Raw genomic sequence first — 27,934 nt, forward strand, 5'->3', positions numbered from 1 at the left:
TCTAGTGGCACAGCTAGCGCTGCGATGCAGTGCCCTAGACCACTGCGCCACCCGGGAGGCATATAGTTTGATGTTAGCATGGTGATATAGTTTGATGTTACCATGGTCATATAGATTGATGTTACCATGGTCATATAGTTTGATGTTACCATGGTCATATAGTTTGATGTTACCATGGTCATATAGTTTGATGTTACCATGGTCATATAGATTGATGTTACCATGGTCATATAGTTTGATGTTACCATGGTCATATAGTTTGATGTTACCATGGTCATACAGTTTGATGTTACCATGGTCATATAGTTTGATGTTACCATGGTCATATAGTTTGATGTTACCATGGTCATATAGTTTGATGTTACCATGGTCATATAGTTTGATGTTACCATGGTCATATAGTTTGATGTTACCATGGTCATATAGTTTGATGTTACCATGGTCATATAGTTTGATGTTACCATGGTCATATAGTTTGATGTTACCATGGTCATATAGTTTGATGTTACCATGGTCATATAGTTTGATGTTAGCATGGTGATATAGTTTGATGTTACCATGGTCATACAGTTTGATGTTACCATGGTCATATAGTTTGATGTTAGCATGGTGATATAGTTTGATGTTACCATGGTCATATAGTTTCCTGTTACCATGGTCATATAGTTTGATGTTACCATGGTCATATAGTTTGATGTTACCATGGTCATATAGTTTGATGTTACCATGGTCATATAGTTTGATGTTAGCATGGTGATATAGTTTGATGTTACCATGATCATATAGTTTGATGTTAGCATGGTGATATAGTTTGATGTTACCATGGTCATATAGTTTGCTGTTACCATGGTCATATAGTTTGATGTTAGCATGGTGATATAGTTTGATGTTACCATGGTCTCTCTCTCTCTCTCTCTCTCTCTCTCTCTCTCTCTCTCTCTCTCTCCTACTCTCATGCTGTGTGACAACCTCCAGTGAGAAGGCCACGTTGTGTGTCACACTCACAATTGGCTCAGCATACCATTAGTGTCAAGTACCTTAACACTCCTCACTAATTCCCTCCCCACCTCTCCACTCACAGGGTTGAGCGGGACAAATCTGGGAATATTGACGTCGGCATCATCATCAATGCTCATTAACACCGATTTCTACACACACTGGGAAAGGTGCTAATGGGTATGCAAATAGAGATATTAATTAGAGAGTTATGGGGTTTCAACTGACTTCAAGCTAAGTGATTCTAATAAATCTCTCGTTGGTGACAGTGTTGCTTAGGGTTATTTCTGGCGAGCAGACATGAAGGGCTGTGTGTGCCCTCTGCCACCCCCCACCCCACCCAACTCCCACCCTGCCCTCTTCCCCCCCCCCAACTCCCACCCTGCCCTCTGCCACCCCCTACCCCACCCAACTCCCATCCTGCCCTCTGCCACTCCACCCAACTCCCGTCCTGCCCTCTGCCTCCCCCCACTCCACCCAACTCCCACCCTGCCCTCTGCCACCCCACCCAACTCCCGCCCTGCCCTCTGCTCCCCCCCCCAACTCCCGCCCTGCCCTGCCCTCTGCCCCCCCCCCCCCAACTCCCATCCTGCCCTCTGCCACCCCCCACCCCACCCAACTCCCGCCCTGCCCCCCACCCAACTCCCGCCCTGCCTTCTGCCACCCCCCACCCAACTCCCGACCTGCCCTCTGCCCCCCCCCCACCCCACCCAACTCCCGCCCTGCCCTCTGCCACCCCCCACCCCACCCAACTCCTGCCCTGCCCTGCCCCCCACCCAACTCCCGCCCTTCCCTCTGTCCCCCCCTGCATAGTCACTACCCTATCTTCTGTTACATACGCCCAGTCCCAAGCATCTATGTCTTTATGATGTCAAAGAGCCCCGGTCTAATGGGAAACGCACCCTCCCAGGCCCCATCCAGCAGAGCCATTTAAGCCCACTTTGATTAAATGTCAGGAAGAAGGTGTCTCCACAGCCGGGGAAAGTGAGGTACAGTCATGGAGAGGCTTTAGATTGGCTCAGTAAATGATGAAGGAAATTCATTTACATGGTAATAATGAAAGTGCGTGTTGAGCCAGCAGGAGAAGGGAAAATGGCACGTGTGGTTTTCACAGTACAAATCATGTCCCCTTTCAAGTTATACACAAAGGCGGATAAATTAGAGGAAACCACAGATTCCACAGATGCAGATTGCTGATACACACATACGCACGGCCACACACACACACACACACACACACACACACACACACACACACACACACACACACACACACACGCGCGCGCGCACGCACGCACGCACGCACGCACGCACGCACGCACGCACGCACGCACACACACACGCACGGCCACACACACACACACACGCACGGCCACACACATACGCACGGCCACACACACACACACACACACACACACACACACACACACACACACACACACACACACACACACACACACACACACACACACACACACACACACACACACACACACACACACATACGCACGGCACACACACACACACACACACACACACACACACACACACACACACACACACACACACACACACACACACACACACACACACACACACACACACACACACACACACACACACACACACACACACATACGCATGGCCACACACACACACACACACACACACACACACACACACACACACACACACACACACACACACACACACACACACACACACACACACATGGTTGAAGCATATGTAGATATTTTTGCCACCTAGTCCTACCCTATAAGTTCTTGGTTCCTTCCTACATGAGAATTGGCTTGTCTTCTCTTTAATCTATTTCAGGCACGCATGGTTCCCTAATGACAGTGGCTGTGGTGACCTCACTCAACAGTGCCCACACACACACTATTATATTCCTGCTCTGTGACAAGCTCTGTGACTCTCCCTGCCTGGTGCAGAGGTGGATACCCAGCCAGTCTCATCACAGATAGATATTGAAGAAGTCTTTCTTTACATGCATACGATCAGTTATTAATGGGTGACTGTGTGTGGCCGCGGCTGACATGCAGAGTGATGTACGTGGCATTGTGTTGCTGTTTTTATACAATGTTCTATCAGTCCATTACTGAGCTCCCCTGGACCTCCCGGAGCCCATTAATCGCCCTTGTCTCCCAGGTGTCAGCCACCACATCCTTCTCCCTAGCGTGGCATGGGCCGTAAATCTGACCGGCTTCACACGCGTGCACTCACATGCCTCCCCTAAACAGCAGCAATCCAACCCCACCCCTCCGGTCAAGAGCAAACTAATTAATCATTATCATTACACAGCGCCATCACCACATTTCTTTCATGATCACATGGGGCCACCAGCGCACGAGCCATGTATTGGTCATACACACAGAGATCCTATTAAATTCGAGGGGCTATGTCATAATCCCTCAAAGTTCCAGAATGGGGTGAAAATGGCAGCCATATTGGTCAGGGAGTAATCGAAACCAGTCTAATTCGAATGAATGGCAGTAGAGGTATATCTTGATTTTACTTATGCAGGAAAATAAAAGTGAGGCATGTAATATATCAGAAATTGTGTAATGGAATTATTGTCAATCTAAAATAGTCATAGAATTATAAATACATTTTATATGGGTTTTATACAAATGCTCTTTATAAATAGCCTCTAAAATATGTGTAAACAGACAATACATGTCAAAATTGTAGTTTTCTTGGAAAGTTGTGATTGCTATTATATGATACAATATCAGTACCTGTTGCATTTACAACTATCATCAACTGATTTCAACCAGTGAATGTTGAAATATTGACAGTTAATTTGAAAAATGTAAAACTGTCTGGCTAGCTAGCTAGCTAACGAACACGCAGTGCAGATAAACTTTTCAAATTCATTATTTCCATTCTAATATCTAATTCTATGCTTATACATCACCTACCTGTTGGAAGGAATTATACAATGTTCCTCTATGGTCATCAGCTTCTGACTGCCGTCAAGGTGGGCACCATCCCTCGGTTCCCTCCCCTCTGTCACTGCCACTGTCATCAAGGCTTTCAATCATCATCATCATCATCATCATCATCATCATCATCATCATCATCATCATCATCATCAGAACTACCATGGGGTTGATCAGTCACAATTGGACCAGACTAGGCCGAGGAGACCAGTGGAGGGAATGGTATTCTGCTGTATCTTAGTGGGGATTTGCAAGTACTGTATGTGTCAGATACAGGAAGAGAGAGAGAGAGAGATACAGTATATAACCTAAACAGGAAGGATATACACTATATAACCTAAACAGGAAGGATATACAGTATATAACCTAAACAGGAAGGATATACAGTATATAACCTAAACAGGAAGTATATGCAGTATATAGCCTAAACAGGAAGGATATACAGTATATAACCTAAACAGGAAGGATGTACAGTATATAGCCTAAACAGGAATGATATACAGTATATAGCCTAAACAGGAAGTATATGCAGTATATAGCCTAAACAGGAAGGATGTACAGTATATAGCCTAAACAGGAAGTATATGCAGTATATAGCCTAAACAGGAAGGATATACAATATATAGCCTAAACAGTAAGTATATGCAGTATATAGCCTAAACAGGAAGTATATGCAGTATATAGCCTAAACAGGAAGTATATACTGTATATAGCCTAAACAGGAAGTATATGCAGTACAGTATATAGCTTAAACAGGACGGATATACAGTATATAGCCTAATCAGGAAGTATATACAGTATATAGCCTAAACAAGAAGTATATACAGTACAGTATATAGCTTAAACAGGAAGGATATACAATTAGAGTTAATAATTCTTCATTCTTTTTGCCACCATATAAATAACCTTCTGAATCTCGCCTCTGTTTGGACAGCATGCGACACGCCTCTTTTCCTACTCCACTGCTGGTCCAGTAGGCATCTAAATGGTCTGGAAAGGACAGGGCTGCCAGTCGGGTTCCATGTCTAACCCTGTGAGTGACATTTCAGGATGGAACCAGCTTCCTTCACACTCCATCACTCCTTATTGCAAGTGAAATCCTTCCCGTTCAGACAATCGCTCATTAATCCTAAATGATTTGGTGTAAAGCCACAAGCTAATTAAGCCTGCTCTATTGACTATACGACATAATAGTGCTAGAAGTGTTGGTGTTTTGCTGCAGTTGAAAGGGAACTCATGTTGATTCTCTCATTGTGTATTTCATTTACTTTTGGCTGGCAGCTATCCCCTTTCTTTCCATGCAGATGTTTTTTGTTCAACAGAGTAAAGGGCAAATGGTTAGTGGTGTTTTATAAAGGGAAGACAGCAGCTTCCTGGAGACGTTATTGGTCTAACTGGATATTTATCAGGAAGTCAGAGTAAACAACAACATGAAGTGAATATCAAATACATGGTTTAGCATTCCCAAATCGATTTCTCTTAACTTGAACCAATTCCAATTCAAAAGCTGTTGTATTGGAGCGATGTTGTGGAAATAGCAGTGATTATGTATTGTGCATTTGCGCCATGTTGCCCTTGGCACGTAAAGCTACACTCAATGTCTTTATTCTCTCCTCTGATTAATGTTGTGACATTTGCCTTTTCCTCACAATCCAAGGGGGCCATGGTGGAGCAGAGTTTAGAGCAGGAGGAAGTCTGCTTGAAAATCAGTATGCTCTGCTGCCCTGCACATCAACAGCCAGCACAGTCACCCAGGCCTATGTCCACACACACACACACACACACACACACACACACACGCACACACGCACACACGCACACACGCACACACACACACACACACACACACACACACACACACACACACACACACACACACACACACACACACACACACACGTGCACACACACGCACAGACATGGACGCAAGTACAAATGCGCACGCACACGTGCACACGAACCATGAAGGACATGTGCACACACACACACACAAACCTAGACTTCCTTTGGGAAGTGGATTGAAAGAAAAATAATCCTCTTCACTTTTTCTTCTCTTGAGAGACATTCATCAATGTGACAATGGCCATGATGTTCACAGTGGGGCTTTGCCCTTCTTCTCACTGTGTTGCTATATGCTATGTACTGGTAACTGCCAAAATAAAGGAAAACACTTGATGCTGTTCTGATGGTTCGTGGTGGCCCAAAGCCCTATTAAGACACTATGTTGGTGTTTCCTTTATTTTGGCACTTACCTGTATGTTTGCAGCTGCTATCAGGTGCCAGTGTGCACAGTCCAGTATGGTGTGCCATCCCTTGATAAATCCCTTGGTATGCAACAAGTATCTGGTCACAGATCTAAGATTTGATGTAAAATCACTTGTTATTGCCCAGCTGAGGAACATTATGAGACAAATGATTAAGCTCACTGATTAAGGCGTGATTGAATGTCATTAGAAAGTAATTTTTTAGTTATTTAATTTAAAATTCATGGTATTCGAACACCTTTAAAAGCACATTTGTATGTTTGGAAACGGTTTGTTGATTATTCATAATATTTTGATTAATAATTTGTTGTGAATATATGGGTGAGCTCACACCCACAAGTAAATTAATTCCCTTCATATGTTTTCATTATTGAACCGTTTGAATAGCTGCTGGGTTTAGAGGTACTCTTTACCATAAAATACTGCCACAGGTAAGATGTGCTTTATTAAAGGAACTGTCCAGTGAAAATCTCACTTTTAAAAGTTGGTATTCTGTTAACTCATATTCGTACCCAACTCATAATTAACTCATATTCAAACCCAAATAATGTGGTTGACTTGTCCTATACTTGTATTTGTGGCCAAAGCATAAATTGGAGAAGAAACCCCACCTCAAACTTGTATCTCAAACAGACCATTTCAAAGTACTTGCTATTTCCTCAAAGAGGATGATGTCATCCTCCTGAGGAGGATGAGCTGATCAATCAGCGGTCTATTCGCATGAATATTTTTATTGACCGGTATACGTTCACACCATTCTGTTGTTGAGTTGACTTTATTTTATTTTTACAGGGACAGTGCACATTAATCAATGTTTCAGTAAAAGTGCCGGTTTAAGCCAACCGGGCTAATTTTCAACCGCAGTCCCTGGGCAGGTTATTAAAAACAATTACAATATAGACAACCATTGAGCACTGAGCACACGCAGAGCAACATAGGACAAGCAAGACGTAGCATACAGACAGAGCAACATAGGACAAGCAAGACGTAGCATACAGACAGAGCAACATAGGACAAGCAAGACGTAGCATACAGACAGAGCAACATAGGACAAGCAAGACATAGCATACAGACAGAGCAACATAGGACAAGCAAGACGTAGCATACAGACAGAGCAACATAGGACAAGCAAGACATAGCATACAGACAGAGCAACATAGGACAAGCAAGACGTAGCATACAGACAGAGCAACATAGAACAAAAAGCAGCAAGACAAAAATCAGAAAAGCAACAAAGTGTTTCCACACCTCACAAGCGTAAGACAACAGACAACATGGAAAGCGGCAATACACAGCTAGGGATTATGTTCACAAATCTGATTGACCTTTAGCCATGTCTTCATGCATTTTGTGAAAGTGTGATATGTGGTGCCATTATGTGTGTCTGATGGCAGTGTATTCCAGACATGGGAAGCTCTCACAGAGAAAGCGGATTTACTAAAGGTGCTTTTCCTTAAGGGAACTATACAGTCACCTCTCATGGCAGACCTTGTGGATCTACTAAGTGGAGGGGGAGCCAGGCCATTTAGGATCTTGAATATAAGACATGCGTCGGTGTATTGCACAAGATTTTCCCAACTCAGGAGCTCATGCTCATACTCATTGTTGGGTACGCCCACTCAATTCCAACACAGAAAAGCTGCTTTTTAACATACTTAATTAACACTTTTTGTAAGAAAAACTATTTTACTCGTATTGTAATTAATTATAGGTCATATTTCATAGAAATCTGGAAACACTTGACAATTACTTTAGTGTGTTTTAAAGCCTCCTCCTTGAAATTTGTTTCTATGGCAACTCAGTTCCGGGGCCTAGATAAAAGAGCTATTATTATGTGTTTGCAGAGGATTGGAGACAAAGTGATTGCATTGCTGATGGTTGGGAGGGAGATGTGTCTTGTAAAAGTCCTGACGGTGTTCGCAGGGCTTTGAAGTCATTGTTTTTACCAGGCTGTCGTTTGATCATATCCCTGTAAACTCTGATATTTAATAGTAGAATGATCATACTACTATACAAACAGTGAGACATAACACCACAATCACAGAGGGATCAATGACATATGACACCCAGAATGGCGCTGCAATGGATAGCAGTCGTTTTACGGGCTCCTGACCAATTTTGCTATTTGATTATATATTTTTTTGCTGAGCTTAACTTTTGGTTGTACATAATGTTTCCGCCATCTTTTCCTATGACCGAAAAGAGCTTCTAGACATCAGAACAGCGATCACTAACCTTCATTTGGATGAAGATTTCTACTTGAACGAGTCGGAGGCTCGGGACATACTGCTCAACCTGGAACAGGCCCTAATCCCTGAGACTTGGATAAGAAGAAGGCGGAGTAAGAGAGGTCGACGTGTCGGCACCCTGACAAAACTAAGTCTGGGAGTACGTAAACCGCCTCTACCCTCCGTTCTACTGACAAACTTACAATCACTGGAAAACAAATGGATGAGCGCCGTTCGAGATTATCCTAACAACAGGACCTGAAGAACTGGAATATCCTATGATTCTCAGAGTCGTGGCTGATGAAGGACATGGATAATATACTGTACATCTAGCTTGTTTTTCTATGCATCGGCAGAACAGAAGGGAGTAGGTGTGTCTTTTTGTTAACAACTCCTTAATATTAAGGAAGTCTCAAAGTTCTACTCGCCGGAGTTAGAATACCTCATTATAATCTGTAGACTATACTATTTAGAGTTTTCATCTATATTTTTTTGTAGCTATCTATTTACCACCACAAACCGATGCTGGCTCTAAGACCGCATTCAACGAGCTGTATAAGGTCATAAGTAAGCAAGAAAATGTTCAGAGGCGGCGCTTCTAGTGGCCGGTGATTTTAATGCAGGGAAACTGAAAGCTGTTTTGCCAAAATTTCTACCAGCATGTCACCTGTGCAACTAGATGCAAAACACCTCTAGATCACCTTTACTACACACACAGAAACACAGATTCGCCCTCCATTTGGCAAATCTGACCATAACTCTAACCTATGTCATCCAAAAAGTTATACTTTTGACTCTTCTGTCTTGATGAGCATCCAGGTGCTTCCAGGTGCTTTTGACAAAATTGCGTCAATGTTTTGGATGAGATGGGTCCCATAATGTCTGTCGAAAACCAAACAGTGGATTCCACAGTAAGAACCTCATACCAACGGTCAAGCATGGTGGTAGTAGTGTGATGGTTTGGGGATGCTTTGCTGCCTCAGGACCTGGACGACTTGCCTTAATAGAAGGAACCATAAATTCTGCTCTGTATCAGAATGTCAGGCCATCTGTCTGTGAGCTGAAACTAAAGTGCATCTGGGTCATGCAGCAAGACAATGATCCAAAACACACAATCAAGTCTAGATGAAAATGGTTAAAAAGCAACAAATTTGAAGTTTTGGAATGGCCTAGTCAAAGTCCAGACCTAATCTCAAAAAAGATGTTGTGGCAGGACCTGCAACGAGTAGTTCATACTTGAAAACCCACAAATGTCGCTGAGTTAAAGCAGTTCTGCATGGAAGAGTTGGCCAAAATTCCTCCACAGCGAGACTGATCAACAACTACAGGAAGTGTTTGGTTGCAATCTTTGCAGCTAAGGGTGGCAGAACCAGTTATTGAGTGTAAGGGGGCAATTACTTTTTCACATAGGGGCATTGGGTGTTGCATAACTTTGTTAATTCAATAAATAAAATAAGTATACATTTTGGGGGGTTGTTTGTAAACTCATATTCCTTTTATCTAATATTAGCTTATGGTTGAAGATCTGATAACATTTAATATAAAAAATCAGAAGGGGCAAATACTTTTTCACTGCACTGTAGTGCTGTTCATTGACAACAGCTCAGCGTTCAACACCATAGTACCCTCCAAGCTCATCACCAAGCTAAGGACCCTGGGACTGAACACTTCCCTCTGCAACCTGCTCCTGGACTTCCTGATGGGCCGCCCCCAGGTGGTGAGGGTAGGCAACATAGGGGCCCTCAGAGTTGTGTGCTTAGCTCCCTCCTGTACTCCATGTTCACCCATGACTGTGTGGCCGCACACAACTCCAATACCATCATTAAGTTTGCTGACAACACAATGGTGGTAGGCCTATTCACCGATTACAATGAGGCAGCCTATAGAGAGGAGTTCAGAGACCTGACAGTGTGGTTCCAGGACAACAGCCTCTCCCTCAACGCCAGCAAGACAAAGGAGCTGATCGTGGACTACAGGAAAAGGAGGGCCGGGCACGCCCCTATTCACATCGATGGGGCTTTATTGGAGGGTGGGTCGAGAGCTTCAAGTTCCTCAGTGTCCATATCACAAAGGATCTATCATGGTCCACACACACCAACACAGTCATGAAGAGGGCACGACAACACCTGTTCCTCCCCAGGAGGCTGAAAAGATTTGGCATGGGCCCTCATATCCTAAAAAAGTTATACAGCACCATTGAGAGCATCTTGATTGGCTGCATCACCACTTGATATTTCTTAACTGCTTGGATTCCGAACACAAGGCACTACAGTAGGTAGTGCCTATGGCCCAGTACATCACAGTACTTTTCTATTATTTCTCTATTTACTTTTTCTCTGCATTGTTGAGAAGGGCCTGTAAGTAAGCGTTTCACTGATAGTCTACATCGTTTGTTAATGAAGTATGTGATGAATTACATTTGATTTAACTGATATTGTTGCAAGGTATAGGCCTGTGGCTCTCAAATGGATAGGTATTCTATTCTTTGTTCTGTTTTTAGATCTTAGTAGCATTGTGGAAAATGTTTCTTTAGATTCACCCTAAACCACGAGCCTCATCAATAATATAATCTTAATAGATGAAGGAATGTGTCTGGTATTTTAATACCGTCGCTGTAGGTGGAGCTGTGGTTGTCGTTGGTGCAGCTGTGGTTGTAGGTGGAGCTGTGGTTGTCGTTGGTGCAGCTGTGGTTGTAGGTGGAGCTGTGGTTGTCGTTGGTGCAGCTGTGGTTGTAGGAGCAGATGGGGTTGTTGTTGGTGCTTCTGTTGTTGTTGTTGAAACCATTGTTGTTGTAACAGTAACATTTGTTGCCGCTCTGTGCTTTTGTTGGTCTTTTCTCATTGATATTGCACGGCGTTTAAGAACATTTACTCCATAAGAAAGTAAAAACAAGTTAAACAAGACAAGTAAAACAAGACAACGCACCAAACAATTCTACAGTCACTTGATGTGTTTAAGGTAGTTAAGTGGACCCTACACTCACGGGGTATGAAGCATCAGCAGTCAGGTGGACTTCAGGTGCAAAAAGGTGGCATCAATTTATAGGTGCAGAAAATGAGCGCCTATAACTTTCATGAAATCGATAACTTGCTAGTAACAGATAACATTCATACACTGACAATCTCTGAAACTCTCTTATAATACTTACAGTGGTAGCAATACATCTACAGAAGAGACAGGAATGCCAATGGGGGTGGTGTTGCTGTTTATATTCAGAATCATATTTCTGTAAAGCTTAGAGAGGATCTCATGTCAAATACTGTTGAAGTAATATGACTACAGGTTCATCTGCCTCACCTAAAGCCCATTCTGGTGGGAAGCTGCTATAGATCACCAAGTGTTAACAGTCAGTATCTGGATAATATGTATGAAATGCTTGATAATGTATTTGATATCAACAGAGAGGTATATTTTCTGGGTGACCTAAATATTGACTGGCTTTCATCAAGCTGTCAACTCAAGAAAAAGCTTCCCATTGGAACCAGTGCCTGCAACCTGGTTCAGGTTATCAGTCAACCTACCAGCGTTTTTTCAAACCAGCACAGGAATGAAATCATTCACGTGTATTGCTCACATCTTTACCAATGCTGCAGAAATCTGCTTTAAAGCAGCATCCACATCCATCGGATGTAGTGATCATAATATAGTAGCCATATAGTTGCCATATCTAGGAAAACCAAAGTTCCAAAGGCTGGGCCTAATATAGTGTATAGGAGATCATACAAGAGGTTTTGTAGTGATTCATATTTTTACATGTATTTTTATATAACTAGGCAAGTCAGTTAGGAACAAGTTGTTATTTACAATGACGGCCTACCCCGGCCACATTGTGCACCGCCCTATGGGACTCCCAATCATGGCCGGTTGTGATATAGTCTGGAATTGAACCAGGGTCTGTAGTGATGCCTCTAGCACACAGATGCAGTGCCTTAGACCGCTGCGCCACTCGGGAGCCCCGATGTTAAAGATGTAAAGAATATTTGCTGGTCTGTGCTGTGTAATGAGGATCAATCAGACGCTGCACTTGACGCATTTATTAAATTGCTTATTCCAATTACTAATAAGCATGCACCCATTAAGAAAATTACTGTAAAACTGTTAAAGCACCATGGATTGATGAGGATTTGAAAAATGGTATGTTTGAGAGGGATTAGGCAAAAGGAATAGCAAATAAGTCTGGCTGCACAGCCCATTGGCAAAGGTACTGTAAATTGAGAAAGCTTGTGACTAAACTAAACAAAAAGAAGAAACTACACTATGAAACAAAGATAAATTGATATAAAGTGATAATAGAAAAAGCTTTGGAACACGTTAAATGACATTTTGGGCAAAAAGGCAAACAGAGCTCCATCATTCATTGAATCAGATGGCTCATTCATCACAAAACTCACTGATATTGCCAACTACTTTCATGATGTTTTCATTGGCAAGATTAGCAAACTTAGGCATGAGATGCCAAGAACAAATTCTGAACATGCGTAACTGACTTAATTATGAAAGACAAGCGTTATAATTTTGAATTCCGTAAAGTGAGTGTGGAAGAGGTGAAAAAATATTGTTGTCTGTCAACAATGACAAGCCATCTGGGTCTGACAATTTGGATGGAAAATGACTGAGGATGATAGCAAACTATATTGCCACTCTCTGCAATCTAAGCCTACAGAAAAATGTGTGCCCTCAGGCCTGGAGGGAAGCAAAAGTCATTCCTCTACCCAAGAATAGCAAAGCACCCTTTACTGTCTGAAACAGCCGACCAATCAGCTTGTTACCAACCCTTAGTAAACTTTTGGAGAAAAACATTATTTGACCAGATGCAATGCTATTTCACAGTAAACAGATGAACAACATACTTTCAGCATGCTTATAGGGAAGGGCATTCAACATGCACAACACTTACACAAATGACTGATGATTGGCTGAAAGAAAATTATAATAAGAAGATTCTGGGAGCTGTTTTGTTAGACTTCAGTGCAGCTTATAACATTATCAATCATAATGTGCTGCTGGAAAAACGTATGTGTTATAGCTTTACCTCCCCTGCTATATCGTGGATCGAGAGGGTGGTCTTTAATGGAAGCCTCTCCAACATAATCCAGGTAGTGTCAGGCATTCCCCAGGGCAGCACTCTAGGCCCCTTACTTTTTTCAATCTTTACTAATGACCTGCCACTGGCACTTAGTATAGCCTGTGTGTCTATGTATGCTAATGACTCAACACTATACACTTCAGCTACCACAACAAGTGAAATCACTGCAACACTTAACAAAGATCTGCAGTCAGTTTCAGAATGGGTGGCAAGAAATAAGCTAGTCCTAAATATTTAAAAAAGTTAAAATATTGTATTTGGGACAAATCATTCACTAAACCCTAAACCTCAACTAAATATTTTATTGAATAATGTGGAAATTGACCAAGTTCAGGAGACTAAACTGCTTAGTCATAAAAATATTGATTCAACGGGAGCTAAGATGGGGAGAGGTCTGTCAATAACATAGCACTGCTCTGCTTTCTTGACTTTGCTATCAACAAAACAAGTCACCCTATTTCGGTCTCACTTGGACTGATGCCCAGTTATATCATGAAGTGCCACAAAGAGGGACATTACTGCAAATTACAGCTGGCTCAGAACAGAGCAGCACGGCTGGCCTGTAAATGTACACCAAGAGGTAACATCAATAAAATACATGTCAATCTCTCCTGGCTCAAAGTAGAGGAGAGATTGACTGCGTCACTATTTGTGTTTATGAGAGGTATTGACGTGTTTAAAGCACCGAGCTGTCTGTTTAAACGACTAGCACACAGCTCAGACACCCATGCATACCCCACAAGACATGCCACCAGAGGACTATTCACAGTCCCCATGTGCATAACAAACTATGGGAAGCACACAGTACTATATAGAGCAGGGTTGGGCAATTCCAGTCCTCGGGGGCTTGATTGGTGTCACAGTTTGGCCCCAGCCCCAGCTAACACACCTGACTCCAATAATCACCTAATCATGATCTTCAGTTTAGAATGTCATTTGATTAATCAGTTTGCTAGGGATGGAGAAAAAGTGTGACACCAATCAGGCCCCCGAGGACGGGAGCTGCCCACCCCTGACATAGAGCCATGACTACATTGAACATTACTCCACATCAAGTAACTCATGCAAACAGTAAAATCAGATTTAAAATAAAACAGATAAAACTCCACACACACACACACAGGCACACACACGTACGCACACACATGCTAACACATGAAATCTACACACAAGTACATTGCGTTATTGTTATATTGCTGTATTATGGATTTTGTATTGTAGATACTGTATGTTGTGTTAGAGTGGTGTGTAATAATCTGTTGTGTTATAGATATGTTGTGGTAGAGTAGTGTGTAATAATGTGTTGTGTGATGTGTACTGTTGTGTACTGTTTTATTTTGTGATGTAATCGCCTTAATCTTGTTTGGACCCCAGGAAAGGTAGCTGCTGCCTTGGCAGGAACTAATGGCAGTCCGTAATAAATACAAATACAAGGACTGACTTTGTCCTTCAATGTGTTTTAGAGTTCATAATGGATGTTACCTGTATTGCTGTAATTTCTGTTTCAATGGTCGATGTAGTTTCCCACGGTCCTTCTAGCACCATTTACTTGATGATCTGATAGGTCAGCGAAGAGTGTGAACAAATATCACACTGACCTGCACTCGGCCCCAAAATGTGAGCATAGCTCCAAATTGGTTAGTTTACTGTATGAATCACCAATCCGTATCATACACACCATCTATTTCTAAATGGTCAGCAAAATGCATTTAGCATTGCTTCAGTGAGCAGTTTTAAACAGTTACTTGCTGCAGGCAACAACCAGAGGAAATGCATGGCCAGAAGAAGATATATACAGTATATATATATATATATATAAAAGCTGCAGGTGGTAATCTGCCGGATTTATTTAGATTCCTGCACCATGTAGGTGGTTTGTTTCCTGTATTGTATCCATCCATTGACTCTGGCATACTTTCCTTTTCCTCTCAACGTCAACAGTGAAGAGGCGACTCCGGGATACTGGCCTTCTAGGCAGAGTTGCAAAGAAAAAGCCATATCTCAGACTGGCCAATAAAAAGAAAAGATGAGCAAAAGAACACAGCACATCCCGGAATCACTTCTTCACTGTTGACGTTGTGACTGGTGTTTTGCGGGTACTATTTAATGAAGCTGCCAGTTTAGGACTTGTGAAACGTCTGTTTATCAAACTAGACACTCTAATGTACTTGTCCTTTTGCTCAGTTGTGCACCGAGGCCTCCCACTCCTCTTTCTATTCTGGTTAGAGCCAGTTTGTGCTGTTCTGTGAAGGGAGTAGTAGACAGCGTTGTATGAGATCTTCAGTTTCTTGGCAATTTCTCGCATGGAATAGCCTTAATTTCTCAGAACAAGAATAGACTTACGAGTTTCAGAAGAAAGTTCTTTGTTTCTGGCCATTTTGAGCCTGTAATTGAACCCACAAATGCTGATGCTCCAGATACTCAACTAGTCTAAAGTCTAACTAGTCTAAAGATGGCCAGTTTTATTGCTTCTTTAATCAGAAAAGCAGTTTTCAGCTGTGCTAACATAATTGCAAAATGATTTTCTAATGATCAATTAGCCTTTTAAAATGATCAACTTGGATTAGCTAACACAGCGTGCCATTGTAACACAGGAGTGATGGTTGCTGATTTGGGCCTCTGTACGCCTATGTAGATATTCAGATATTTCCAGCTACAATAGTAATTTACAACAAAACAAGGACATTTCTAAGTGACTCCAAACTTTTGAATGGTAGTGTATATTGGTTCCATTGATTTCTATTGGTTATTTTGATTTCTATTGCTTCCATTGATTTCTATTGGTTCTTTTGATTTCTATTGGTTCTATTGATTTCTATTGATTGTAGTTACATATACAGTATGAGACCTAAGAGGCTCGCTTGATTCTTTCCTTAGTCACGATGATCCCTCATCATTGTCCTTCCTCCCGCTTTCCTTCTTTCTCTCTCCTTCTCTCTTTGTACCCCCCCGTCTCTCTCCTTCTCTCGCTCTCTCCTTCTCCCCCTCTCCCGCCATAGGGGCCATCTTTGATGAGTCTGCCAGGAAGGATGACGAGGTGTTCCGCATGGCCGTGGCGGACCTCAACCTCAACAACGAGATCCTGGAGACTGAGAAGATCACCATCTCTGTGGAGTTTGTGGATGGGAACAACCCTTTCCAGGCAGTCCAGGAAGGTAAGGCCTTAACCTGCCCTCACCCTCAGCCTCACTCTCACCCCTCCACCTGCCCATCTCAACCTCAGCGAGGCCAGAGGAGTCTGGCAAATTCCATTATTTTCCCTCTCCTACTCAGCATGGTGTTTCTTTCTGTGGAGTAGAGGAGCCGTTGGCTTTGGGTATGCTTCAGCCTTGCACAGTACTGGATGGAACCAACATGAATCCATCTTAGAAGCACTCTATTTTCAGCCCCAACCTTGATCAATGACACACTGAACTGAATAGCACTATATTTAACCAATAAGGCCAGAGGGGGTGTGGTATATGGCCAATATACCACAGCTAATGACTGTTCTTATGCGCACGCAACGCTGAGTGCCTGGACACAGCCCTTAGCCGTGGTATATTAGAAATATACCACAAACCCCCGAGGTTCCTTATTGCTATTATAAACTGGTTACCAATGTTATTAGAGCAGTAAAAATATTTTTGGGACCATACCACGTTTGTCAGCCAATCGGCATTGAGGGCTCGAACCACCCAGTTTATAATAGGTTTTAAAGGTTTTAAAGGTGTCCCCCAGAAAACAAAGATATGATTTTGCATTGGAAATCTTTTGTAATGTTAGTTGAAGATTTAAGCACCTGAAAAGGGAGTCTATTGAATTCCACTGTACTTTACCGGTTATATGGTCATCACCGTTGATATGCACTGTAGTATTCTGAATACTATCAGCTTTAATTAAAAGGGTCACCATTTTGGTTGATATCCTTCCAATATTTCTCAAAATATGTTTTAATACTATTATTACCCGAAACGCTACTAACAATTAATTAAGCCGATATCATCGATGGCATTTGTATTCGGCGATATCTGCTAAAACATGCAGAGGTGTGGAGATACCTGCTAAAACATGCAGAGGTGTGGAGATACCTGCTAAAACATGCAGAGGTGTGGAGATACCTGCTAAAACATGCAGAGGTGTGGATATACCTGCTAAAACATGCAGAGGTGTGGATATACCTGCTGAAACATGCAGAGGTGTGGATATACCTGCTAAAACATGCAGAGGTGTGGAGATACCTGCTAAAACATGCAGAGGTGTGGATATACCTGCTAAAACATGCAGAGGTGTGGAGATACCTGCTAAAACATGCAGAGGTGTGGAGATACCTGCTAAAACATACAGAGGTGTGGATATACCTGCTAAAACATGTAGAGGTGTGGAGATACCTGCTGAAACATGCAGAGGTGTGGATATACCTGCTAAAACATGCAGGGGTGTGGATATACCTGCTAAAACATGCAGAGGTGTGGAGATACCTGCTAAAACAAGCAGAGGTGTGGAGATACCTGTTAAAACATGCAGAGGTGTGGAGATACCTGCTAAAACATGCAGAGGTGTGGATATACCTGCTAAAACATGCAGAGGTGTGGATATACCTGCTAAAACATGCAGAGGTGTGGATATACCTGCTAAAACATGCAGAGGTGTGGAGATACCTGCTAAAACATGCAGAGGTGTGGAGATACCTGTTAAAACATGCAGAGGTGTGGAGATACCTGCTGAAACATGCAGAGGTGTGGAGATACCTGCTAAAACATGCAGAGGTGTGGATATACCTGCTAAAACATGCAGAGGTGTGGAGATACCTGCTAAAACATGCAGAGGTGTGGATATACCTGCTAAAACATGCAGAGGTGTGGATATACCTGCTAAAACATGCAGCGGTGTGGATATACCTGCTAAAACATGCAGAGGTGTGGAGATACCTGCTAAAACATGCAGATGTGTGGAGATACCCGTTAAAACATGCAGAGGTGTGGAGATACCATCTAAAACATGCAGAGGTGTGGAGATACCCGTTAAAACATGCAGAGGTGTGGAGATACCTGCTAAAACATGCAGAGGTGTGGAGATACCTGTTAAAACATGCAGAGGTGTGGAGATACCTGCTAAAACATGCAGAGGTGTGGAGATACCTGCTAAAACATGCAGAGGTGTGGAGATACCCGTTAAAACATGCAGAGGTGTGGAGATACCTGCTAAAACATGCAGAGGTGTGGAGATACCTGCTAAAACATGCAGAGGTGTGGAGATACCTGCTAAAACATGCAGAGGTGTGGAGATACCTGCTAAAACATGCAGAGGTGTGGAGATACCTGTTAAAACATGCAGAGGTGTGGAGATACCTGTTAAAACATGCAGAGGTGTGGAGATACCTGCTAAAACATACAGAGGTGTGGATATACCTGTTAAAACATGCAGAGGTTTGGAGATACCTGCTAAAACATACAGAGGTGTGGATATACCTGCTAAAACATGCAGAGGTGTGGAGATACCTGTTAAAACATACAGAGGTGTGGAGATACCTGCTAAAACATGCAGATGAGTGGAGATACCTGCTAAAACATGCAGAGGTGTGGAGATACCTGCTAAAACATGCAGAGGTGTGGATATACCTGCTAAAACATGCAGAGGTGTGGATATACCTGCTAAAACATGCAGAGGTGTGGAGGTACCTGTTCAAACATGCAGAGGTGTGGATATACCTGCTAAAACATGCAGAGGTGTGGATATACCTGCTAAAACATGCAGAGGTGTGGATATACCTGCTAAAACATGCAGAGGTGTGGAGGTACCTGCTAAAACATGCAGAGGTGTGGAGATACCTGCTAAAACATGCAGAGGTGTGGATATACCTGCTAAAATATGCAGAGGTGTGGATATACCTGCTAAAACATGCAGAGGTGTGGAGGTACCTGCTAAAACATGCAGAGGTGTGGATATACCTGCTAAAACATGCAGAGGTGTGGAGGTACCTGTTCAAACATGCAGAGGTGTGGATATACCTGCTCAAACATGCAGAGGTGTGGATATACCTGCTAAAACATGCAGAGGTGTGGAGATACCTGCTAAAACATGTAGAGGTGTGGATATACCTGCTAAAACATGCAGAGGTGTGGAGATACCTGCTAAAACATGCAGAGGTGTGGATATACCTGCTAAAACATGCAGAGGTGTGGAGATACCTGCTCAAACATGCAGAGGCATGTGGCACAACATATAAATGAACTCCTTTCTAGAATGATGTCATGATTTCATTGACCGATAATTTCCCCATTAGTTTATTACCCATTCGTTTATTTACCCAATACATTACTGGGAGCTTATAGCTTGTATAAATGATGACTCTCTTTATTCCTGCTCCATAGCCAGAGTTTACTCGCCGTTAGTCACCACCTCTACTAGCCAGCTCTTGCTTTTTACTAAACAAATAATATTACACACAGAAAAACCTGTGTTCAAATGAACTGACCTCAACTAAAAGAGACATATTTCCCCGAGTTTAAAATAGATCGCTTTCTTTTTCAAACTGACATAAAACCACTGACGTAACAAGCTCCTAGCATCAGGTCATGTTGTCGTCGGTAATAACTCAACTCTTTTAGATCCCTAGCCTGGGAAATATGAACTCAAGGATGAAGTCTAGTTGGAACATGTTTACCTAATGGACACTAGTTATTTGTGGAGGGTGCCAAGGTGTGCAGTGTCTGTCATCTAAGAGCCTAGTAGTTACTACTGGTGCTTTGGTTCAAGCCTCTCTGTGGCATCTGTACCTAAGATGCTCTATCGTCTTTGAAGTAGTGATATTACCGAATACATGACGTGTTCTGGCTCAGACTGGATGGTGATATTACTGAATACATGACGTGTTCTGGTGTCAGACTGGATGGTGATATTACTGAATACATGACGTGTTCTGGCTCAGACTGGATGGTGATATTACTGAATACATGACGTGTTCTGGTGTCAGACTGGATGGTGATATTACTGAATACATGACGTGTTCTGGCTCAGACTGGATGGTGATATTACTGAATACATGACGTGTTCTGGTGTCAGACTGGATGGTGATATTACTGAATACATGACGTGTTCTGGCTCAGACTGGATGGTGATATTACTGAATACATGACGTGTTCTGGCTCAGACTAGATGGTGATATTACTGAATACATGACGTGTTCTGGCTCAGACTGGATGGTGATATTACTGAATACATGACGTGTTCTGGCTCAGACTGGATGGTGATATTACTGAATACATGACGTGTTCTGGTGTCAGACTGGATGGTGATATTACTGAATACATGACATGTGTTCTGGCTCAGACTGGATGGTGATATTACTGAATACATGACGTGTTCTGGCTCAGACTGGATGGTTATATTACTGAATACATGACATGTGTTCTGGGGTCAGACTGGATGGTGATATTACTGAATACATGACGTGTTCTGGCTCAGACTGGATGGTGATATCACTGAATACATGACATATGTTCTGGGGTCAGATTGGATGGTGATATTACTGAATACATTACATGTGTTCTGGGGTCAGACTGGAGGTGATATTACTGAATACATGACATATGTTCTGGGGTCAGACTGGATGGTGATATTACTGAATACATGACATGTGTTCTGGGTTCAGACTGGATGGTGATATTACTGAATAAATGACATGTGTTCTGGGGTCAGATTGGATGGTGATATTACTGAATACATTACATGTGTTCTGGGGTCAGACTGGAGGTGATATTACTGAATACATGACATGTGTTCTGGGGTCAGACTGGATGGTGATATTACTGAATACATTACATGTGTTCTGGGGTCAGACTGGAGGTGATATTACTGAATACATGACATATGTTCTGGGGTCAGATTGGATGGTGATATTACTGAATACATTACATGTGTTCTGGGGTCAGACTGGAGGTGATATTACTGAATACATGACATGTGTTCTGGGGTCAGACTGGATGGTGATATTACTGAATACATTACATGTGTTCTGGGGTCAGACTGGAGGTGATATTACTGAATACATGACATATGTTCTGGGGTCAGATTGGATGGTGATATTACTGAATACATGACATGTGTTCTGGGGTCAGACTGGAGGTGATATTACTGAATACATGACATATGTTCTGGGGTCAGACTGGATGGTGATATTACTGAATAAATGACATGTGTTCTGGGGTCAGACTGGATGGTGATATTACTGAATAAATGACATGTGTTCTGGGGTCAGACTGGAGGTGATATTACTGAATACATGACATATGTTCTGGGGTCAGACTGGATGGTGATATTACTGAATAAATGACATGTGTTCTGGGGTCAGACTGGATGGTGATATTACTGAATAAATGACATGTGTTCTGGGGTCAGACTGGATGGTGATATTACTGAATAAATGACATGTGTTCTGGGGTCAGACTGGAGGTGATATTACTGAATACATGACATGTGTTCTGGGGTCAGACTGGATGGTGATATTACTGAATACATTACATGTGTTCTGGGGTCAGACTGGAGGTGATATTACTGAATACATGACATATGTTCTGGGGTCAGATTGGATGGTGATATTACTGAATACATTACATGTGTTCTGGGGTCAGACTGGAGGTGATATTACTGAATACATGACATGTGTTCTGGGGTCAGACTGGATGGTGATATTACTGAATACATTACATGTGTTCTGGGGTCAGACTGGAGGTGATATTACTGAATACATGACATATGTTCTGGGGTCAGATTGGATGGTGATATTACTGAATACATTACATGTGTTCTGGGGTCAGACTGGAGGTGATATTACTGAATACATGACATGTGTTCTGGCTCAGACTGGATGGTGATATTACTGAATACATTACATGTGTTCTGGGGTCAGACTGGAGGTGATATTACTGAATACATTACATGTGTTCTGGGGTCAGACTGGAGGTGATATTACTGAATACATGACATATGTTCTGGGGTCAGACTGGATGGTGATATTACTGAATAAATGACATGTGTTCTGGGGTCAGACTGGATGGTGATATTACTGAATAAATGACATGTGTTCTGGGGTCAGACTGGAGGTGATATTACTGAATACATGACATATGTTCTGGGGTCAGACTGGATGGTGATATTACTGAATAAATGACATGTGTTCTGGGGTCAGACTGGATGGTGATATTACTGAATACATGACATATGTTCTGGGGTCAGACTGGATGGTGATATTACTGAATAAATGACATGTGTTCTGGGGTCAGACTGGATGGTGATATTACTGAATAAATGACATGTGTTCTGGGGTCAGACTGGAGGTGATATTACTGAATACATGACATGTGTTCTGGGGTCAGACTGGATGGTGATATTACTGAATACATTACATGTGTTCTGGGGTCAGACTGGAGGTGATATTACTGAATACATGACATATGTTCTGGGGTCAGATTGGATGGTGATATTACTGAATACATTACATGTGTTCTGGGGTCAGACTGGAGGTGATATTACTGAATACATGACATGTGTTCTGGCTCAGACTGGATGGTGATATTACTGAATACATTACATGTGTTCTGGGGTCAGACTGGAGGTGATATTACTGAATACATGACATGTGTTCTGGGGTCAGACTGGATGGTGATATTACTGAATACATTACATGTGTTCTGGGGTCAGACTGGAGGTGATATTACTGAATACATGACATATGTTCTGGGGTCAGATTGGATGGTGATATTACTGAATACATTACATGTGTTCTGGGGTCAGACTGGAGGTGATATTACTGAATACATGACATGTGTTCTGGCTCAGACTGGATGGTGATATTACTGAATACATTACATGTGTTCTGGGGTCAGACTGGAGGTGATATTACTGAATACATGACATGTGTTCTGGGGTCAGACTGGAGGTGATATTACTGAATACATGACATGTGTTCTGGCTCAGACTGGATGGTGATATTACTGAATACATTACATGTGTTCTGGGGTCAGACTGGAGGTGATATTACTGAATACATGACATGTGTTCTGGGGTCAGACTGGAGGTGATATTACTGAATACATGACATGTGTTCTGGGGTCAGACTGGAGGTGATATTACTGAATACATGACATGTGTTCTGGCTCAGACTGGATGGTGATATTACTGAATACATTACATGTGTTCTGGGGTCAGACTGGAGGTGATATTACTGAATACATGACATGTGTTCTGGCTCAGACTGGATGGTGATATTACTGAATACATTACATGTGTTCTGGGGTCAGACTGGAGGTGATATTACTGAATACATGACATGTGTTCTGGGGTCAGACTGGAGGTGATATTACTGAATACATGACATGTGTTCTGGCTCAGACTGGATGGTGATATTACTGAATACATTACATGTGTTCTGGGGTCAGACTGGAGGTGATATTACTGAATACATGACATGTGTTCTGGGGTCAGACTGGAGGTGATATTACTGAATACATGACATGTGTTCTGGGGTCAGACTGGAGGTGATATTACTGAATACATGACATGTGTTCTGGCTCAGACTGGATGGTGATATTACTGAATACATGACATGTGTTCTGGGGTCAGACTGGAGGTGATATTACTGAATACATGACATGTGTTCTGGGGTCAGACTGGAGGTGATATTACTGAATACATGACATGTGTTCTGGCTCAGACTGGATGGTGATATTACTGAATACATTACATGTGTTCTGGGGTCAGACTGGAGGTGATATTACTGAATACATGACATGTGTTCTGGCTCAGACTGGATGGTGATATTACTGAATACATTACATGTGTTCTGGGGTCAGACTGGAGGTGATATTACTGAATACATGACATGTGTTCTGGGGTCAGACTGGAGGTGATATTACTGAATACATGACATGTGTTCTGGCTCAGACTGGATGGTGATATTACTGAATACATTACATGTGTTCTGGGGTCAGACTGGAGGTGATATTACTGAATACATGACATGTGTTCTGGGGTCAGACTGGAGGTGATATTACTGAATACATGACATGTGTTCTGGGGTCAGACTGGAGGTGATATTACTGAATACATGACATGTGTTCTGGCTCAGACTGGATGGTGATATTACTGAATACATGACATGTGTTCTGGGGTCAGACTGGATGGTGATATTACTGAATACATGACATATGTTCTGGGGTCAGATTGGATGGTGATATTACTGAATACATTACATGTGTTCTGGGGTCAGACTGGAGGTGATATTACTGAATACATGACATGTGTTCTGGGGTCAGACTGGAGGTGATATTACTGAATACATGACATGTGTTCTGGCTCAGACTGGATGGTGATATTACTGAATACATTACATGTGTTCTGGGGTCAGACTGGAGGTGATATTACTGAATACATGACATGTGTTCTGGGGTCAGTTCCTTATCATAAACTACTGGAAGGATCTTCTATGTCTTCCATTGTATCAAAACATCTGTTATTCTGTTGCTCTTCTTACAACATTAACAAAGCACAATTTGCTTTTGCTAATTAAAAAAAGGCTTCATAAAACACATTTCTTGATGTGGCGTGATATGTTATGCTGTGGATTGATATATTACTGGAAGGCACCTCTTCGTGCAGATGCACTGATGTGAAGATAACTTATTACAGGGCTGCTTTTAATTTAGAATTCATTGTTTTCCACTTTTGCTCATTTGTAAATAATAAACTTTGCATAGGAAAATAACACACCGTGATTCATGTCAGTGTTGTATGCAATACATACAGTACCTGGATACATCCATGTAAACATAGGCATGTACACTACTTTGATGAATCTGATACTATTCACAAAAAGGTCTTAACACTGCTCTTAGCAGTGACTAATCGCTATGCTCAGCACTTGCCTTTTTCACACTGACAGAACTTGTTGCTAAACCCTGGCATAACGTTACAAAGGAGTGTTTATTCCCAACCTGGGACTTAGCTTCTACCATCTGCCTGGGTTTTCCCAGTGAGTCTCCACTACAATGCTCTCTGTGCATCTGACACGTCCTGTAATAAGCTTGGTTTACCCAGTGAGTCTCCACTACAATGCTCTCTGTGCATCTGACACGTCCTGTAATAAGCTTGGTTTACCCAGTGAGTCTCCACTACAATGCTCTCTGTGCATCTGACACGTCCTGTAATAAGCTTGGTTTACCCAGTGAGTCTCCACTACAATGCTCTCTCTGCGTCTAACACGTCCTGTAATAAGCTTGGTTTACCCAGTGAGTCTCCACTACAATGCTCTCTGTACATCTGACACGTCCTGTAATAAGCTTGGTTTACCCAGCGAGTCTCCACTACAATGCTCTCTGTGCGTCTAACACGTCCTGTAATAAGCTTGGTTTACCCAGCGAGTCTCCACTACAATGCTCTCTGTGCGTCTAACACGTCCTGTAATAAGCTTGGTTTACCCAGTGAGTCTCCTCTACAATGCTCTCTGTGCGTCTAACACGTCCTGTAATAAGCTTGGTTTACCCAGTGAGTCTCCACTACAATGCTCTCTGTGCATCTAACACGTCCTGTAATAAGCTTGGTTTTCCCAGTGAGTCTCCACTACAATGCTCTCTGTGCGTCTAACACGTCCTGTAATAAGCTTGGCTTACTCAGTGAGTCTGCTCTACAATGCTCTCTGTGCATCTGACACGTCCTGTTATAAGCTTGGTTTACCCAGTGAGTCTCCACTACAATGCTCTCTGTGCATCTAACACGTCCTGTAATAAGCTTGGTTTACCCAGTGAGTCTCCACTACAATGCTCTCTGTGCATCTGACACGTCCTGTAATAAGCTTGGTTTACCCAGTGAGTCTCCACTACAATGCTCTCTGTGCATCTGACACGTCCTGTTATAAGCTTGGTTTACTCAGTGAGTCTCCACTACAATGCTCTCTGTGCATCTGACACGTCCTGTAATAAGCTTGGTTTACCCAGTGAGTCTCCACTACAATGCTCTCTGTGCATCTGACACGCCCTGTAATAAGCTTGGTTTACCCAGTGAGTCTCCACTACAATGCTCTCTGTGCGTCTAACACGTCCTGTAATAAGCTTGGTTTACCCAGTGAGTCTCCACTACAATGCTCTCTGTGCATCTGACACGTCCTGTTATAAGCTTGGTTTACCCAGCGAGTCTCCACTACTACGATGTGTGTAAAGTCTTTAATCAGGTCAATACCCACAAGGCTGCAGGGCCCGATGGTATTCCAGGGAGCGTTCTCATAGCATTCGCAGAAAAGCTCGCAGGGATCGAACCCTAGACTGTAGTAATGCCACAATACTGCGATGCAGTACCTTAGACATCTGCGCCAATCGGGAGACCAAGAACTCACATCTGTAATCAAGAAGTGCTTTGAGAGACTGGTTATGGCAGACATCAACTCCATCATCCCAGACATCCTAGACCCACTCCAATTTGCATACCGCCACAACAGATCCATAGACGACGCATCTCAATGGCACTCCACACTGCCCTCACCCACCTAGATAAGAGGAACCTATGCTATATATACAAAAGTATGTGGACACATGTTCAAATTAGTGGATTCGGCTATTTCAGCCACATCCGTTGCTTACAGGTGTATAAAATCGAGCACACAGCCATGCAATCTCCATAGACAAACATTGGCAGTAGAATGGCCTTACTGAAGAGCTCAGTGACTTTCAACGTGGTAACGTCATAGGATGCCACCTTTTCAACAAGTCAGTTTGTCAAATTTCTACCCCGCTAGAGCTGCCCTGGTCAACTGTAAGTGCTGTTATTGTGAAGTGGAAACTTCTAGGAGCAACAACGGCTCAGCCACGAAGTGGTAGGCCACAAAAGCTCACAGAACGGGACCACCGAGTGCTAAAGTGCTTAGCAATTAAAAATCGTTTTTTCACAGTTGCAACACTCACTACCAAGTTCCAAACTGCCTCTGGAAGCATGACAATGCCCCCGTGCACAAAGCGAGGTCCATACAGAAATGGTTTGTTGAGATCGGTGTGGAAGAACTTGACTGGCCTGCACAGAGCCCTGAGCTCAACCCCATCGGACACCTTTGGGATGAATTCGAACGCTGACAGCGAGCCAGGCCTAATCGCCAAACATCAGTGCCCGACTTCACTAATGCTCTTGTGGCTGAATGGAAGCAAGTTCCAACCACTTCCAACATCTAGTGGAAAGCGTTCCTGAAGAGTGGAGGCTGTTCTAGCAGCAAAAGGGGGACCAACTCCATGTTAATGCTTAAGATTTTGGAATGAGATGTTTAACGAGCAGTCCACATACCTTTGGTCATGTAGTGTATGTGAGATGTGTAGTGTATGTGAGATTTCTGTTCATTGACTAATGCTCAGTGTTCAACACCATTGTCCCCTCCAAGCT

General features: G+C 42.7%; 1 protein-coding gene across 2 annotated transcripts in view; it reads left to right on the top strand.

The window, feature by feature from the left end:
• The window catches only part of LOC139577243 (glutamate receptor ionotropic, delta-2), a 662,466-nt gene that overhangs the window by 64,980 nt on the left and 569,552 nt on the right, over window positions 1-27,934 (top strand). For both annotated transcript variants that reach the window (XR_011675240.1, XM_071404217.1), the window contains exon 2: window positions 16,537-16,692. Coding sequence is in view for 1 of the 2 variants with exons in the window: in XM_071404217.1 (XP_071260318.1) it covers window positions 16,537-16,692 (156 nt within the window). In the remaining variant the exon portion in view is untranslated. The remainder of the gene's footprint in view (window positions 1-16,536; window positions 16,693-27,934) is intronic.

The sequence above is a fragment of the Salvelinus alpinus genome, chromosome 5, assembly GCF_045679555.1.
Source record: "Salvelinus alpinus chromosome 5, SLU_Salpinus.1, whole genome shotgun sequence".
Taxonomy (NCBI): Eukaryota; Metazoa; Chordata; class Actinopteri; order Salmoniformes; family Salmonidae; genus Salvelinus; species Salvelinus alpinus.